The sequence below is a fragment of the Cuculus canorus genome, chromosome 2 (assembly GCF_017976375.1).
Source record: "Cuculus canorus isolate bCucCan1 chromosome 2, bCucCan1.pri, whole genome shotgun sequence".
Lineage (NCBI taxonomy): Eukaryota > Metazoa > Chordata > Aves > Cuculiformes > Cuculidae > Cuculus > Cuculus canorus.
In genome coordinates, this window is record NC_071402.1 from 52,912,940 (window position 1) to 52,930,330 (window position 17,391).

Genomic DNA, 17,391 nt, shown 5'->3' on the forward strand with positions numbered 1-17,391 from the left:
ACTTATGAATAGTTTTCTTAGGCTCTCAGAAAGCAAAGATGAAAAGAGTGCTTAGAAAAGTGCTACTTCCCCCAAAAAAAGCCAATTAATCAAAAAGCTGGTGGTTAAAAAATTTCAGTTGCGACAAACATGCATATACCTCAAGACCCAACTGCCTCCACTTTTCAAAGTCTCCTTGGCTGGGAAAATTCACCCACTGTCTGTAGAAGTGAACCAACTGTGTACTTGCAATCCAAGTCAGTTTTCATTACTAGAGGATTTAGGAAAACTTCAATCATGTCAAATTCTTTGCATTTTTATGTGAAAGAAGATTGAGTTAAATCATTATCTGGTATGAGGCAGTGCTGTTAAATTAAAAAAGAAAAAAAAAAAAAGGAACCAAGCAGATTTCAGAGGCTTAATAATGTAGTATGTGGCTATTCATGAGTAAGCCTCTGGCCATGAAAAGAATCACAAAATTGTTTAATACAAGCAGTAGGACACAGTAATAGATAATTACTTAAATAAAAAAAAAATCTTTGAGAGTCATATGAGTAGAAAATCAATTACGAAAATTTGTCACCTTCTTTGCAGACCCTGTGCATCTGCTTTTCTATATTTCTAGGTGTATTACTACAACAATTCAGTTGAAGCACAGCTACAAGCCATTTCTAGAATAAAATACAGTGTTAGTAACTTCAGGTGTGTAATAGTGCAATCATAATTACAGTAAGGGAGCATAAAAGTGAAAGCTACATTTATTTAGTTTGTATTTTCAGAAACATCATGGATTTCTTCAGCTATATAGAGCAGCTAAAGGGTAAGTCCTGTATTACCAGCTTAAAGCAGTGCTGTTTAAGGTGAATCTATGTAACAACTGCAAATATCTAGTTACTTTATGTTCATGACATAATTCAGACACAGTATATTTCTGTCCTTCAAGATATTAATAAATTCAAATACTTTTTTTAAAGCCACTCCAGTTCTTCACTTTCTGTAAATCAAGGCCCACTAAAGCTGCAAAACTGAATGAAAAACTAGTAAACTCCGTATCAGCACACCAATTCCTCTTCTTTCAGTCAAGAAAATTAAAAGGAATAGTTGAGGCACAAGTGATTTTTATGCAGAAGTATAGAAGTATTTCAAACAAGTAGACTATAACTTCAGTGCTTTTTTAAAACTCCTTTTAAAAAAATACATAGATCATAGGTCTATGATCATAGTCATAGAACACAGTCACTGCAGTCTTGTTGGATTGGTTTTCTTTCCCCCCAAGATGAAAAAAATCTACCAAATCCATTTCATACTGCTATTTCACATACTCCATTTTTAATCAAAGCAAAGTACAAACTCACGCTTCAAGGCAGCCTGAAAGCATTCTGCTACACTCAACAGTAAACTATTTCTTCAGTGAAGACAGCTTCAGAGAGCCCAGAAACTCAGAGAAGAATCCGTCCAGCTGAACTGACATAAATGTTGCACGCAGAACTTACATGGAAGTGCACTGACAACAAGCTTTTGAGAGTAAGTTCATATCATAAGAGCTTGTGCCTGAAACTAATGTTATAGCTATGGTTATTGTTTCTGTTAAGAGGCACTGCATAAATATGGAGTTAGTTATCTAATGCACTTAATATTTCTCAGCTGAGGACTATTGCATCTTTACCCTATGTCTAGGTGTGATTATACTTTGGTTTGCTTTACAGTAGTATAATTGCACTAGCAATACAGCCAATACTAAAGAGAAGGCTGAAAACACCGCAGACCGAAGAAAACAACCCGCTCCTTTACTTCTTTTCATGCTTCTTGGTTAATTTCCCTCTTTCTAGTTGGAGGCTTGTACTGCTGTTTGTTCTCTTCTCCTTTTGCTGGGTCTCCTGGGAAACTTGCTGTAGTGCTCGAAGGATAGCAGTCTGCACAATCTGCTTGCTGGCGTTCTGCAGCTTAACTTCGTCTTGCTCTGTTCCTGGCTTCTCACCTGACAAAACAAGATGACAAAGAAAGGGAACTAAGCATTTATGGCTACTCTTTGAGCACCTGAAGAATAGAAAAGGAGGGAGGAAAAAAAAACCCAAACTCCGCAGCGTGCTTGGGAACAGTTATTACACAGGAAACCTGCCAATACAGAAGATGATGAAGTAGGATAGAAAGTGCCTTTGTGTGCTGAGCACTATGGGACTGAACGAAGGGTGAGACTTCAAGTCATACAGCTCAGTTACTCACTTTCCAGCCCCAGGCACAGCTGCAGCTTCAAACCTGAAACAAGCAGAGCTGCGTTTTGCAGATGGAGAGGGAAGGAGGTTTTTCTCATCCAGCTGTTAATCACATCCTTTTTGACCTGACCTGTGCTTCTGGATAGGGAATTTGACTTCATTGTGCAAGCCTGACATGTACTCCCTCACCACCATACAGAGAAAAAGCTGTTTCATTAGCATTTCTATTTGCTTTTACTTCAGATTAAAAGCCTTCATCCATCAAATTCCAATTGACTTCAAGGTACAAAATTTCGTTAAGTGTCAGTTTGTTAATCCTCAGCTACATTTGAAAAAATATTTGCAAGAGCATTAAAAAATGCTCAGATTGCTATAGGTAAAACAGAAAAAAACCCCAAAGCATCATCTGTAACAACCTGACAAATATATTTCTTATTTGACACTTCCTTTTTCTGCCAAAGTGCTAAAATATGGAGAACAATAAATTAATATGACAGCGCGTCAGTGTGACTACTGACATTTGATAATGAAGAAGAGTAGTTTATGTTAAGATAATTCTCTGTTGGAAGTATTTTGACTCCCAATACAAATGACAATTTGGCAGGACAATAAAGAATGCCTCATAATGTTCAAACTTGATCTGGATATAAAAAAATTCAGTAATTGTAATTAAGGTGATGTACACCTATTGGTATTTAGGAAAATGTCGACCCAGTCCCTATTTGAAATAATTAGGCTAGGTGCTTATTTGTATCTCTAGATTTGGCTTTAAATGTTTTTAGGATATTCATTTCAGTTCTTTCTTCGTTGACTCTATCGTACTCAAGTATTTCCTTAAACAGGATTTGTATTTTACTGTCTGTTTTGAAGCTATATATTAAGAATTATTTGTTGAGAGAAGTAACATAGTGAATTGAAAGTCAGCTGCTTTTATGAAAGGCCCACCCGTGCAATTGTGAGAAATCCCCAATGCTCTTTAAGAAAATTTTGCAAGAAAATTTAAGATAGAGACAAAAAGTAGAACCACTTGTTTACTTTAAGGAAGATACTACAAAGATTTGATACACTTGAAGGAAGGGATGCCATCCAGAGGGACCTTGACAGGCTTAAGAATCCCATACAAAACTCATCAAGTTCAACATGGCCAGGTGCAAGGGTCCTGCACCTGGATCAAAGGAATCCCTAATATCAGTACCCGATGGGAATATATGGATTGAGAGCAGCCCTGCAGAGGAGGACTTGGGGGTCCTGGTGGGTGAAAAACTGGATATGAGCCTGCAATGTGCACTTGCCGCCTAGAAAGCCAACTGTATCCTGAGCTGCATAAAACAGATGTGTGCCGAGCAGGTCAAGGGAGGTGATTCTGTCCCTCTATTCCACTCTGGTGAAAACCCATCTGGAGTACTGTGTCCAGCTTTACGGTCTTCAGTAAAAGTCATGGAGTTAGAGCAGGACCACAAAAATGGTCACAGGGTTGGGACATCTCTCCTGTAAGGTAAGGCCAAGAGGATTGTGACAGTTGAGCCTGGAGATCAGAAGGCTTCAGAGAGACCTTATTGTGGCTTTTCAATATATGAAGGGGATTTATAAGAAAGGCGAAGAAAGACTTTTTACCAAGGACTGTGGTAACAGCAGAAGAGGCAATGGTTTTAAACCACAGGAGTGTTGTGAGACACTGGAACAGGTTGTCCAGGGAAGCTGTGGATACCCCATCCTTGGAGGTGTTTAAGGCCAGGTTGGATGGAGCCTTGGACAGCCAATCTAGTGGGAGGTGTCCCTTCCCATGGCAGGAGGGTTGGAAATAGATGATCTTTAAGGCTGCTTCCAACCTAAACCATTCTATGATTCTAGGATAGATTCAGCCTAGATATAAGGAAGAAATTTTCAACAAGGAGACACTGGAACAGGTTACCCAGAGAAGTTGTACATGTCCCATTATTCGAAGTGTTCAAGAGTAGGTTGGACGGGGCTCTGAGTAACGTGATCAAGTTGAAGATGTACCTGCCTGTGGCAGGGGATTGGACTAGATGGTTTTTAAAGGTCCCTTCTGAATCAAACTCTTCTGTGATTCTATGATTTTGTGCTATGTAAGTGCAAACCAGTCACTAGCAGAATGATCAAACCTTACTCTGTGAGAAATTATTATCTCCAACATTTCTTTGAAAGAACACTGGAAAATATACTTATTTCTACCATGTTCATACTACATGTTTTGACTAAAAATAAAATACAAATGTGATTTAATTCTATTGATATTGAATAATATAAAATAAACCCTGCAACTGTACTGAAATGACAAAGTTTCTCCATGATTAAGAGGCTAAAACCATGAAAACTTAGAAAATATATTTTAGGCTGGAAAAGCTAACTGAATGATATCAGTTTAATTCTTGGCACAATCAGTTTCCCTGATTCGGTTTGTTCCACTCCTCAGCACTTGAATCAGTGTATTTTTGGATAAAATTCAATATTACTTAAGAGTTAAGTACAGATATTTCTCTGTTACTCAAATATGAACTCAATTTGTATTACGCAATGAATTAGTTTTCTTGCTGGGCTTAAAAGATCGGCCAACTCAACCTATCAGCATGGATAAACACGGATATGTAAATATAAATGAGCGTGTTGGAATAGGCTATGAGATTATGTGACATATTTGACAAACCTTATAGGCATAAAAAAATCAGGATTTATTGTTAAATATATAATCATTAAGCATGTTGATGTTGAAAATTATTCATTTTTCTTTCCTTAGGAATGCTTCATTATTTATTTGGTTCTTGCCACTTAATCTACAAAATCTGAACTTTAAATGTTTTTACATTAGGAAGGTCATCAACAGTAACACTCTGCTGAAAAAGGGGCAGTTTTCCAGTGCACTTCTACCTGAGTTTTTCAGTTATGATGGAGGAAAGTCTGTCTGAAAGCACCGCTCAGATAAGTGAGACCTAAATTACCTCTACCCAGCACTAACTCATTAGATGATTCTTTCATTTGCTGGGAAAACAAATCAAGAACAGAGAACCCAAAACCTCTGGATTACTTCTGCCCTGTCTCTGATGGCTTAGGCATGAACAGAAAGGAAATAAGACAGTACAAACTCTTAATTATTTTATATCCTTATAACACAGTTGGGGTGATAGTAAGCCAGGTTAATAACAGCTAACTGCCTTTGGGCATGGAGGGCGTCAAAAACATTGGCCTGGGGTGATGTCCCCATTGGCAGCTTATGGTGACCATTTAAATTAGAAAGCAACACCAAAGATAACCCATTTTTGAGGGGGATATCTGATATTGTAGAGGTCTGAGCCTGAGCTGGGACCATTACATGTAGGGGCTGAGCTGCCAGGCAAGACCCAGACACATCAAACAGGCAGATACAAGTACCCATTTACCCTGGGGGTGCCCACCCAGACAGGATCCTGGGCAAGTGGGTCTACGTGACCCTCATTGAGCAGGCTGTTGGATAAGAGGATCTCCAGAGGTCTCTTCCAACCTCAAGCATTATGTGACTGCAGGATTCTAGCTGGTGAGGCTGCCATAAATCCCAATCTTTCCACTTCCTGAAGGAGTAAACAGTGGTCTCTAGAAGTGATCACCACCACATCCTCTTCTTCCAATTATTCATTTCAGGAAAAGCAGTTAGCACTCAGCTGTTTTCTGGGAAGATCATTTATTGCTATGCTGGACTTAATGTGAGCAAAGAGTGTGGGATTGACTAAGGAAAGCAGAGATGACTCATGCAAGGATCCCAGAGGGGCTGAGCTGGAACATATCTATCAAATTGCTTCACCTTGCTGAAAGACAGACTGTCATGAACATGAACAAAGGCAGAAATTTGAATGCCTATGGAATTAATCAGGTATTCTGAGAAGTGAGTATCTTCAATTAGGTAAAATAGAGACATTACTCCTGTTGTCAAAGCATTTGGTGTTCAGCTAATCAAAATAAGAGTTATAGGGGTACTAAAACAGAATTAACTTTTATCCACAATTTTTAAAAGATTTTAAGAGTAACTAGTTTAATAAAAAATCTATGACAAAAGTTCACTTGAAATAGTTGCTGGGAAAAATTTACAGAATAGTAGAAACAGCACTCTGCCCACTTCTTTTCCTTGTCTAACAGCTACTTTTTTCCCCTTGATGTCAGAAAATCTTTTCTACTTATTCTCTGTCTTTAAATGCTCACCTGACTTATACAAGAACCCAGTTCCCTAATTCTGCAAATAAAGACCTGAAAAATCCAGGTTAATTTGTTAAATACAAGGTAACAATTATATCATTAACTCATAACAAAGTCTCTTTAGTGTGTTTTTATTACCTTATCTTTCACTTTGTAATTTTTATGCCAACTAACACAGTAGACAAAAAGTAATTTGCAAACTCTGTCCTGGTTCTGCAATCTCAAGTATAGTTAGAGAGATTCAAAAAAACCTCAAAATCCTGGGCTGACTGCAGGAATCTGTTACACACTAATTCTATTCTAAAACTAGTACCTTGAAATTCCCCTGGCTGACCTGAAGGTGGTCCCCATGAAGGAAAATGTTCTAACAGTTTGGAAAAAGAACAAAAGCATTTAAGGTAGATTCCAAGTATTCACTTGAATTACCACAACTAATATTAGTTTAAGTCCAAGAATATCTTGTGTGGGAGATTATACATTCTTTGTAAAGAACTGGACATTGAAATAGACCCAGAAAAGTGTACTTGGAAAATGATAGCTATAGAGAAAGAGTATTTAGTGCCAATTAAATCTTGAAGAGCTTCATTCTGGTTGCACATGGACCTTTTCTTATTTGCAGACATCACTTTCGTCAAAGCTTTCTGCACCACTTCCTTTCGAGTCTTCAAAGTAGTCTCATGCACTTTCCCTTCATATTCCCTGTGCCTTTTCCTTCTCAGATTGCTACAAGGAAAATTTAATATGCCTTATAAACACTTCTACTAAATAACGCTCAGCAGCAGGGCATTTGAATCAGCAGTGAAGTTCTCTACTGTATCTTTTCATAGGAGGGTGGAATACCATCATGAAGCTAAACTACCACAGGCATGACCTTGCTCTTTCAAAGATGCAGGTCCATCCCAGATTCATTAATGCTGGCAATGCACTGTGGGGGTCTGAGACACCTAACAGTGGATGCAGAATCAGTGATTTACAAGAAAACAAAAGCAAAATTTCTCACATGGAAACAGAACTTGAATGGTGAATGAGCTGTGGTAGGAAGGAACTTTGGACTCTTGGAGAATACAAACTAGAAATAATTGATCTTACACTTTTTGAGAAAACATTAGTCATGCATGAGTACACATGACCATGAATGTACATTCAATCTCAGGAGTTCTACTGTCCCTCGGTTATCCTTATTGCTTCCTCACCTGCATGACATTACTGCTTTTCCCAAGAGGAAAGTAATGCCTTTAATTTTGATTCAAGTCTCCTCAAAGCATATGACATTTATGCAAGTCACCGTGCCTTTCTCCAGGTTAGGTCACAATGCAAACATTGCATTTGAAAAGATCAGCTTAGCTTATATGACATGTTCCATGAATCCCAAGGGCTCTGCATCAGAGATCAAAAGTTTATGTTCTGCTTCACAGGAATAACAAATACAGTTTAATTCCAAATGAATGCCACTAAAGTTGTTCCGGAAAAAAGAAATTTTTGTTTATGTAAACAGATTTGAGCTTAACCATACCTGAAACTAACAATAAACACTCACAATTATCCCAAATGTATTCTCATTAGCGACAATTTTAATTAATACTGTATCTCTGAAGCCAAAAGTGCCAGGAAGCAAATATTTTTCCCTTCATTGTTTATATGACATTATGCAGATATATCCCTCAGCCAGAAAATGTACTACTAGTTTTATGAATATATTACTTTGGATTGCAATGGTTAACCATTATATTATTTCTGCAACACTGCAACACTAGAATATTTTTTTCCATTATGAATAAAAACTAATAGTAACACCATGAAAATACTGCTTCCTCGTAAATCTATTTCAATTCTGATGAAAACTGGACATCAGGAAAAAAAATTTCACAGAAAGGCATCAGGCACTGGAACAGGCTGCCCCCAGGAGGTGGTTGAGTCACCATCCCTGGAGGTATTTAAAAGATGGGTAGATGAGGTGCTCAGGGACATGGTCTCGTGGCAGATAGGAATGTTTGGACTCGATGTTCTAAGAGGTCTTTTTCCAACCCAGTGATTCAATGATTCTATGGAAACTATGACTGTAAGTTGCATAATTTGACTAACAAAATTTTTAAATGGAATGGAAGTGCAAGTAAGCAAGACAGTGATAATAAGACTTCATCACAAGGTCCAGTATGGATGGATGGGAGCTGCGTTTATGGAAGAAACATTGCAGGGTATTACCTAAGTTGTGTTGATAAATTGTAGATCTTTTGAAAAATTAAAGCTGGCAAGTTTATAATGGCATAATGTACATGTATATGTTGCAATTTACAATAATATTCTTTGCATCAATAATGATATTCTTCTATTACAAGAAACAAAGTTCAGTCCTTTAACCTCCCATTGGCATTAGACAGAGACATCACTCCATCTTTACAGCCATAGCGTGGAAGTTCTAGGTGAGCTTCTTCTGGCAAACAGTTTGTAAACTATAAACTGAAGCGGTTAAAAAATATCTCCTCCTTTGATTGGCTTTACAGATTGGTACTAGGATTTCAACAATAGATGCTTAATTTGAAGAAGAGATATACAATATGAGGCTGCACAGCATCCATAATCAGGAAATGTTGATGAGTTGTGTAAATTACATCCAGAACGAATGAACACAGCACTCAGACAGGACTGAAGGCTTTCCAACACATGCACAAACCCAACTCTATGCATGAGTGTCATTAAGCTATTTACAGGATTAGAGACCCGATTTTTCTCAATGTCAGTAATGATGCCCATTCAGAGACTTCACAAAAAGGTTCTACAATTAAGTTGTAAATTTAATTGTTAAAAAAATAAATAAAAAAAATGTATTCTTAACTACATTAGGGTTAATTCTGTCCAGTACTGTTTCTCATGCTCTAAGATGGAGTCTTGTAAGGTTCTGACTGATAGCTGCCAAGTATTGGAAGGCAGTACTCAGTTGCCCTAATTCCTTGAGGAAGAAAGGAGGGCACTGAACTTATCAGAAATGCTAAAAGTACCTTCATGTAGGACTATCATGTTTTTCCAGTTTCCTAGCCTGTGGTGTGCAGGAAATTTTAACACTCACTTCCACTAGAAAAGTCATTGCTCAGTTATGTTATATTTTCTGTCCTAACCTCATTCCTTAATTCCTGCCGTGCAGCCAGCACATTAGAGAAACTGTATCAGGAAGGAGCCAGCACAGACTACTCTGCTCTTCAAAACACATTCCAAGAATGAATACAGAACAACCTTGCTCTGAACACGAATCCAGGAGGAATGGAAGGGTGAAGAAGAGCAGAAATGCAGATAAACTGACTCAAAAGACATAATAATATCTCCAGGGTAATAATTTAATCTTTTTTTTTTTTCACCCAGACATTAACTATATCTAAACTGAGTTTTAGTATTTTTTTTCCCCACTGAGCTTTGCTCTTTCTTAAAAGAATAGCCGCAAGTCTCTTTGGTTTGTTTGCTTTATGAAAGTTATCTTTTTAAAGATCCCGGGGGGGCTATTTCATAATATTTGAAATACGCCAGCCAAAATGAAGCTTCCAAAGTTTTTTAGATTAAGAGATTGTTGAGATCTACAGATATGTTATCTATTCTTGAGCATTATCTCAACATGTTTCAGTAAGATTTCTTGACATACTTTAATAAGACTAAATAAAATCACATTATACTCTGCAATCTATATATTTTCTAGGCATTTTCACATGCAGCAACGAATTAACTCCTTAAGGACCATGTGTTTTCAGCTTTGAAGAATGAATGTATTTCAAAGTAGTTGTCACAGAAAACTCTGCTACACCCAAACCCCTAAGTGTGATACTTAGATTTTGGTCCCAGAAATAAAATTTCTGGATCTAATACAGTAAGCTAACTGTATTAGAATGTGAGTGGAGTTTGAAAGCTGTACATAAGGCTGCTAGTAACTGAGGCTGAGATTTTATATATATATGTATGTATGTATATATACAAACTCACAAGAGAAGGTGAACCAAAGATTATATATATTTTAATTGCGCATCGAAAGAGTAAAACCTATATTTTTTTCTTACCTGTAATCTTGATGGAATCATTGTTTGCAACAGAATAGCATGACACGCTGTTGTGTTCTCCTAAAGCAAATTCTCTAACTTTCCAGATAAATATTTTCTGGTCTATTAAGAAAACTTTCTTCATGACAAAACATAATATAAATCTGTGAGTATTTAACAGAAGTAGTAATGAGTATGCACTCTCTCCATACTGACAAATGGTGAGTGGATTCACTGATCAAAGTAAGAAAGTACAGTGCCTTTATATCAAATATGCATACTACAAAGTGAAGGAAATGTAAGCAATCCACAGGAGATTATATTTGCCTTACCATTAGAGAAATATCTGAGTAGAATATTGCTCAATTTACTTCTTCAGGCAGAAAATTTCAGACTTTCTTGAAGAAGGAAGACAGCATCTTCTGATAACATGACTACAGGCATTTGCAGGGTCAGATGACAGACACACAGAGCTCACCTGCCTTTACTTCCCTGGTGAGACATTCTAAAGGAACCTCAAGCATTTTACTGCAATTTAGGTCAGCTTTTCATTTCTGCTAACATCAGTAAAGATTCTGCCCCAATTGCAATCCCTTAGAAAATAATAAATCTTGTTCTGTAGGATCTTGCAAATTATCAGGGAAAGAACACACTACAAATCAGTAATCAGTATTAAGATAATTTCAGCAAGCCTATAAAGAAATTATTAATACATTGCTTGCAAAGAATTTTTGCTTTACTTAGTATTTGTAATTGTAATACAACGGATTGTGTACATAGTAAAATCCTTAACAGACAAGATTGAAGGTATAGGAATAAATCTACCTTTTTCTGTATTGTACAGTAAATGTGCCTAATTTCCATTATCATTATAAAGCTTACAAGGTTGGAATCATATTTTTATGCTTATAACACACAACAGAGCAATAAATCTAGAAGAATAATTTAGAGGGACAAACTTTAGGTGTCAGTGCAACTCATTCCTTTTGTACATTTATCATTTGACATTACTACTCAATACATGGAGCCCATACACAGCACCAAAAAGGGTGTTAAATAATGACTGTATCACTTATTACTACCATCCTCAAATAATCAACAACTCCTTCAATACAGGCCACTACAAAGCTGCTGTGAAGACGAAATTCTTTTCTTTGCTATTCTAAATAGGATTCAACCCAGTGATAAGCAAGTGAAAGGTACTAGCCTCGCCTGTTTAATCCTTCGGTTCTGTTCAAAATAATTTGAAAAAGTAAACTGTGCCAGTTTTTAATGCTATGTTGCACCAGAATTTAAAGAAATATTGCACCTAGGACTGTTGACTACTTTTTAAGCTTGATATTTTCATCACATTTCTGAATATCTATGAACTAATTTTCTGTTACCTCACTAATGAGATCTCCTGCTGGAGTTTCACATCAGGGGAAACTGTGTCATTGGGGATCAGCGTGTCATTGGTCAGCACGAGAAACAATTTTTCCTCAGCAAAAAAGAACAATTTCCTCCTATGTGATTACTTCCTACCAGGTGGCAAATACTTTGAAGTATTCCTGGGAGCTCCTAGCTGCGAATATATTTAGTCAGATACTTTTTTTTTTTTTTTCTTTTTTTTGTGGCGGGGGAGGGGGGAATGGCCTTGATACTCATACCAACTGTCACAGTTTCTGGACAACAAAACCATTACATCAAACTGCATGAGTCTTGTCTGTAGCCTCCGAATTATGCACATGACACAGTCTTTGTCAAAACTAAGCTTTCGAGAAAGAATGCTACATGTATAAACTATTCAGCGTTGGTACTGCAGAACTTATAGCATTAGCAGAATGTAGCACAGCAGTTAACAGGGACAAGGACAGTTTCCTGCCTTACCACAATCATTCTCATGGGTGAAAGGCACTTCATCATTCAGGGTCCCAGAGTACCACACTCAGTAAACACTGGAGAGATCCCACAACAGCTTATCTTCAGTAAATTAAAGTTATTGGTAGCAATTTTTGCATTTATTAACACATCCCTCAACAGTGTCTTGATCTGCGCACTACTTACAGGGTTTTCCACAGTACCTGTAACTCTACAATCAGAAACTGAAAAACACTATGAAGAAATTTCATGTCTTCATATGCCACAGAACAACAAGTTTGTTGCTTTCCCAGCTTTTCCACTAGATAAGATCAGGACTATTCAGAGAAGTAAGCACATCTGTTTCAGTGTGCAGCTGCTATGTCTTCAATTGCAGTTTAATGAGATTCCTAAAATGTTTGGTACAGGATGCGCTTCTGATCTTCAGTGTCATTATGCAAGTCTGCTATACTGTTCCTAGCCTAGTTTAAAAATGTTAAGAACAGCTGTGTTGATGAAAAAACTAGTTGAAAAGCTATTGGCATTGCTATTGTAAGAAAAAGGTGCTGAGCAGTGAATATTCTGACTTCTCTAATGTCTATTTTTAAACTTTAAGTGTGTTCACACATCTTTTTTTTACATAATAATATCGATACAAAAATGAGTTCTACCTCCTCCTCCTTCTTTTGGGTTTGCAGGGTCATGAGTAAAGCCTGTGTGTTCCTAATTTTGAAGAAAACACCAGGTAAGAAGGAATTCTTCAAATCGGACTGAAAAAAATGAGACTTACCCGAAAGATGAAATCTTACAATTCAAAGTAGACACAAGATCAAAAGATGTGAGTATTCAGACACTGAAACAAGTTGCTAATTAAAATATTGCAATCTGTCTTGAGGTATACAGATCAAAACTGATTCCTTTCCGAAATATATTATTTAGCCAAAAATACAATTTCTGACTCAAGCAAACACAGCTGCGTACAGTACTAAAACAATATGAAACAATGATAAAATTGTAATTTTTTTTAAGGTCTTACATTACAGAGTAAAATGCTCAAAATATACTAAAATATTCACTGAAATTATACTCTTGCAAGAGTTGCTTAGAAAACCCATTAGGTAGTTCAAATATCCTTAGCAGGCTTCTAACTTTATTCCCAAGCCAGTTTAAAAAGTGCAGACCATCTTTGTGCTATATCAGTACATGCACATAAGGGCAAATGTCTAAGACTTATGTGCTTGAGTGACCCGTGCAAAATAGCATCAGAAAAAAAATCCTTCAGCATCAAAACTTGTATCCTAGCTGTCCAGACAAATCTGAAGTAAACAGAATTACTTCGAATTTTACTTTAGTTTTTGACTTGAAAAAGTTTCGGGGGCTGAAAATAATCCCGGAATCTGCTCAAGGCCATTTTGAAAAAAGTTAAGCGAAAGGAACTTGCAAAGAAGTAGTGTGTTATTAGCAACATTTAAAAGTATTGTTATACCTTATGAGTTCCTTTAAAAACAAAACCAAGATTATTATTGATCAGATAGCCCGATATTGGAAGTGATCACTCCATCGTAAACTAATGATGCAGTAGCAAAAGAAAGCTTGCTGCATTCTATAGTTTTTGCTGACACTTTGAACAAATAAATGTTTCAATCACTCCTCATTCCTTACCTTACAAGGGCAGATATTTAAACTGTGGAATTATTTATAGTTATCATTCTTTTATAAGCTGATCTGGCAATGATATTTTTTAAATTCTGGAATATGCTATCTTCTGAAGCCTCCAAAAAAAATGCCAATTCAACAATGATGGATTTGCTTTTTGACCTAAATCAAAACCTCGACATTTCATGCCTCTCTACTGCAGTCTCATGCATTTCTCTCCCTACATCCAACAATCAGTAACATTTTTTGTCTAATTCTCAGTCTGCCTAAAGCAGCTCTATTCAGGAAAAGTAAAGAAGGTAAATGTTGCGATGTGTAGCTTGTTTGCATTTCCATTACATAGATCATCCCCTTTTCTAAGGGCAGCATGTCATGTGGGAATTTCCCAGGTAAAATGAACTCTCAGATATCTCATAGAGGTTGGATTGCATTTCCTAGACATCAATCTAGCAATAGTCAAACAGCACAACAAAGTGCAACGAAACCCCAATCATATTAAACCAGGTAAGGAAAAATGTACTTTTTTCAGTTCCTTTTTTCTGGAGCAGGCTCAGAGTTAATTAAAACTGGGTATGGAGAAGAATCACACATCAATAATAGCTTTTTGCAAACCTGAAAATAGCAATATACTGTCTAAAATGAGCCAGAAAGTCCATTTCTGAGTACAAAATACCAGCCTTTTTGTAACAATTTTGATCTACCTAGCTCAGCAATAACCAGGCTTGTTTGGTGGGGGGGGTGGGTGGGGAGTGGAGGTAGTGTTTGTTTGGTTTGTGGCATTTTGGTGTTGTTTTGTTGTTTGGTTTGGGGTTTGGGTTTTTTTTATTGGTTTGGTTTTACATACTAGCTGTGAGATTTAGGGAAAAGAGCTGAAACTTAATAGGAAATTATTTAGTCAATATTCAGTCGCTTTCACCTTTTAAAATTTACATTTAAACTTGATAAGCTTCTTCTGCTTAACAGTTTATAAACATAGCACGTTAATTCACTTTTCTGCAATGGTGTATCTTAAGGAAAAGAGTATTATCTTTTTCATATGCAAAGTCTTATCTTTGTCTTCAGAAGAAAGAAGTTCCATTATTTTTTCTAGAAGACAGTTTTCTTGTGGTTGTTCTGTTTCCTCCCCCCACCCTCCTGGAAGGATGTTTATAATTATAAGCCTAACAATTTACAGTTAGACAAATCTTTGCCTCTCTTCTCACCCCTCCTGACAAATAAATAAAATGGACAATATGGTCATTCATCATAATGAGATAAAATCAGAAAGTTGACTCAAGACATGAAACCCAACCTCCTATTAAACTCCTAGAATTCCCATATCATATACCTGAAGTATTATGAAGACACTAAACATGCACAAAACACTGACTTTAAAAAAAAAATATTCAGAGAAGAGATAATGCCAAGGCAGGGTTGATTTACAGCAAAGAAAAGCAATTTAAAAAAAAAAAATAGAAACTCTACTCAGGCTTACTCTGTCTGAATATAAGAGATTGTCAAGACCCTCTGATAGCTTTAGTATCTCTTCTACAAATTCCTGTTTATTTACCCTCTGTATATTATGACAACATTTGCAAGAATACTATGAGGTTTTCTTTGGGTAAAAGAAGACTGGACAAAAATTCCTATACTAGACAGATTTTTTTCCTTCTTCTTTATGGATTAGAGTTGTGAAAAGAAAAGTTGTGCAGATATTAATGAGATTCGGGGTTTGTTTCTTGTCAGGCTTTGGGGGAAATAGGTATGTTTCCACTATTTTAGAGGTAATCTCTTCATGCAGTATACTGGTCTCATGGTACATTTAAAAAAATGACTGTCAGAAAAAAGTTCAGCAAAGAGTCGCCAATACTGAAAGGTGTTCAACAAAAACAAAGTCACTGGTTCTATTAAGACAAACAATTTGGTCCCAATTTCAGCACAGGCTGTACAAAAAGCATCTTATTACAGAGCAACTGGGCAGTTAAAGAGACAAAATTAACTTGTAGTTGTTGAAAAATTATATTAATTTCTAAAAAAAAAACCCCAGACTGTCTAACCCAGACTTGCTAACACTGATGTGTTAGCAAAGTCAACCTCAGGATCACTTTTTTAAAAGAAGATATAAAGTTTTTGGATTCTTATGCATTCACAGACTGGATACAGAATTTCAAAAGAATACAAAATTTGTTAGCTTTACAAATCAAAGGTATTAACGGTTACTTACTGTCAAGTTGTGGCCTTTACCTTTGCTTTTCTATTGAACCACTATTTTCACTGACAATTATACATCTTTAAAGAAGTTAATTGCAAGTCATTTCATTACAGAAGACATTGTGCATGACTTACATTCATTTTCCAGAGCTACTGGGCCTCTCATCCCTTTCTGAACTAGAAACTGCCTATTTCCAAGCAGAATGTACTAAGTCCAGTGTAGATTCTCTGTAGCTTCCCTGATTCTACAGCGTAGCAGGCACATACTACGTAACAAAGATTCGGCACCGACATAGAGCGAGGTTGTGCATTAGCCATAATCTCCTGCTAAAGTCTTCAATTTTATTCCAGCAAAAGCTGGCCTGGACAAACTTTCTGCTCTCTTTCATTCAAATACTGGGGGGAGGAGGGAGAAAAGGAAGGTGGAAGGGGAGGGAAATTTGTAAAGCGTTTCCATGAGTTTCAGAGATTGTCTCATTGTGGGTGCCGGGAGGACTCACTCTCTACTCACTGGAAGGCCACATCCTTCTTCCTGACCCTTTTGTGCAGTCTAACAAGCACAGTTCTCTGCACACTTGTATAGGAGGCTCATGTCCCTGATGTCACCCCCAGAGCCGACCCTCATAACCTCTAGCTCCACGGCTAAATGCATCCTAAGCTAAGTCACCTTCTTTGAAACTGCCTGACTCTGCCCAGTGGCAGCTCTGCTTCAGCTGTTACCCCTCCCTTGCAGATCCCGGGGTAGCTCTCCAGCACAGTCGGGGCCTTCCCGCTGGGTTCCCCCGTCTCGGCTCGGGAAACGGCTGCCCTTACCTGGAGCGAACACCATTGTGCTGCACAGGCACGGCGCGGCTCAGCACCTCGGACAGCGCCCTGCTCCGCACTGCTCGGTACCTCGGACACCGCCTGGTCCCGCACGGCTCAGCACCTTGGACAGCGCCCGGCCCCGCACGCCGGGAGGCGGCTGCGGGCCGCGGTCCCTCCCTCCACAATGCGGCGGGGCGGGGAGGGGGACGGGGAGCAGCGCGGCCCCGCGCCTCCACGGACACACACACACATACACACACACTCAGGGAAGCATCACTGCCACAACTCGTTGCCCTGCAGCGGCAGCAGGGGAAGGGCAAAGAAGAAAGAGAAAGGTAACAGCGATCTGCCCACCAGGGAGACCGGCTAATTGCTCCCAATTACTTCTCGGCAAAAGCCCCGCTGCCTGACATTTCAGGGTGTGTTGCTTTCAACACAAGGCTAACAGCCCTGCTAATAGGCTCCAGCGACACTGGACTTTGTACCAGTATTTTAGTTTTCAAAGGCTC

General features: G+C 37.8%; 1 protein-coding gene across 1 annotated transcript; it reads right to left on the reverse strand.

Moving 5' to 3' along the window:
* Window positions 1–816: 816 nt before the first annotated feature.
* Window positions 817–17,054, reverse strand: AKAIN1 (A-kinase anchor inhibitor 1). The gene is made up of 2 exons (XM_054058237.1): window positions 16,889–17,054; window positions 817–1,957 (listed from the first exon to the last, which is right to left on the reverse strand). The coding sequence occupies exons 1-2, from the start codon at window positions 16,902–16,904 to the stop codon at window positions 1,767–1,769; spliced, it is 207 nt and encodes a 68-aa protein (XP_053914212.1). The 5' UTR covers window positions 16,905–17,054; the 3' UTR covers window positions 817–1,766.
* Between the last annotated feature and the right edge of the window lie 337 nt (window positions 17,055–17,391).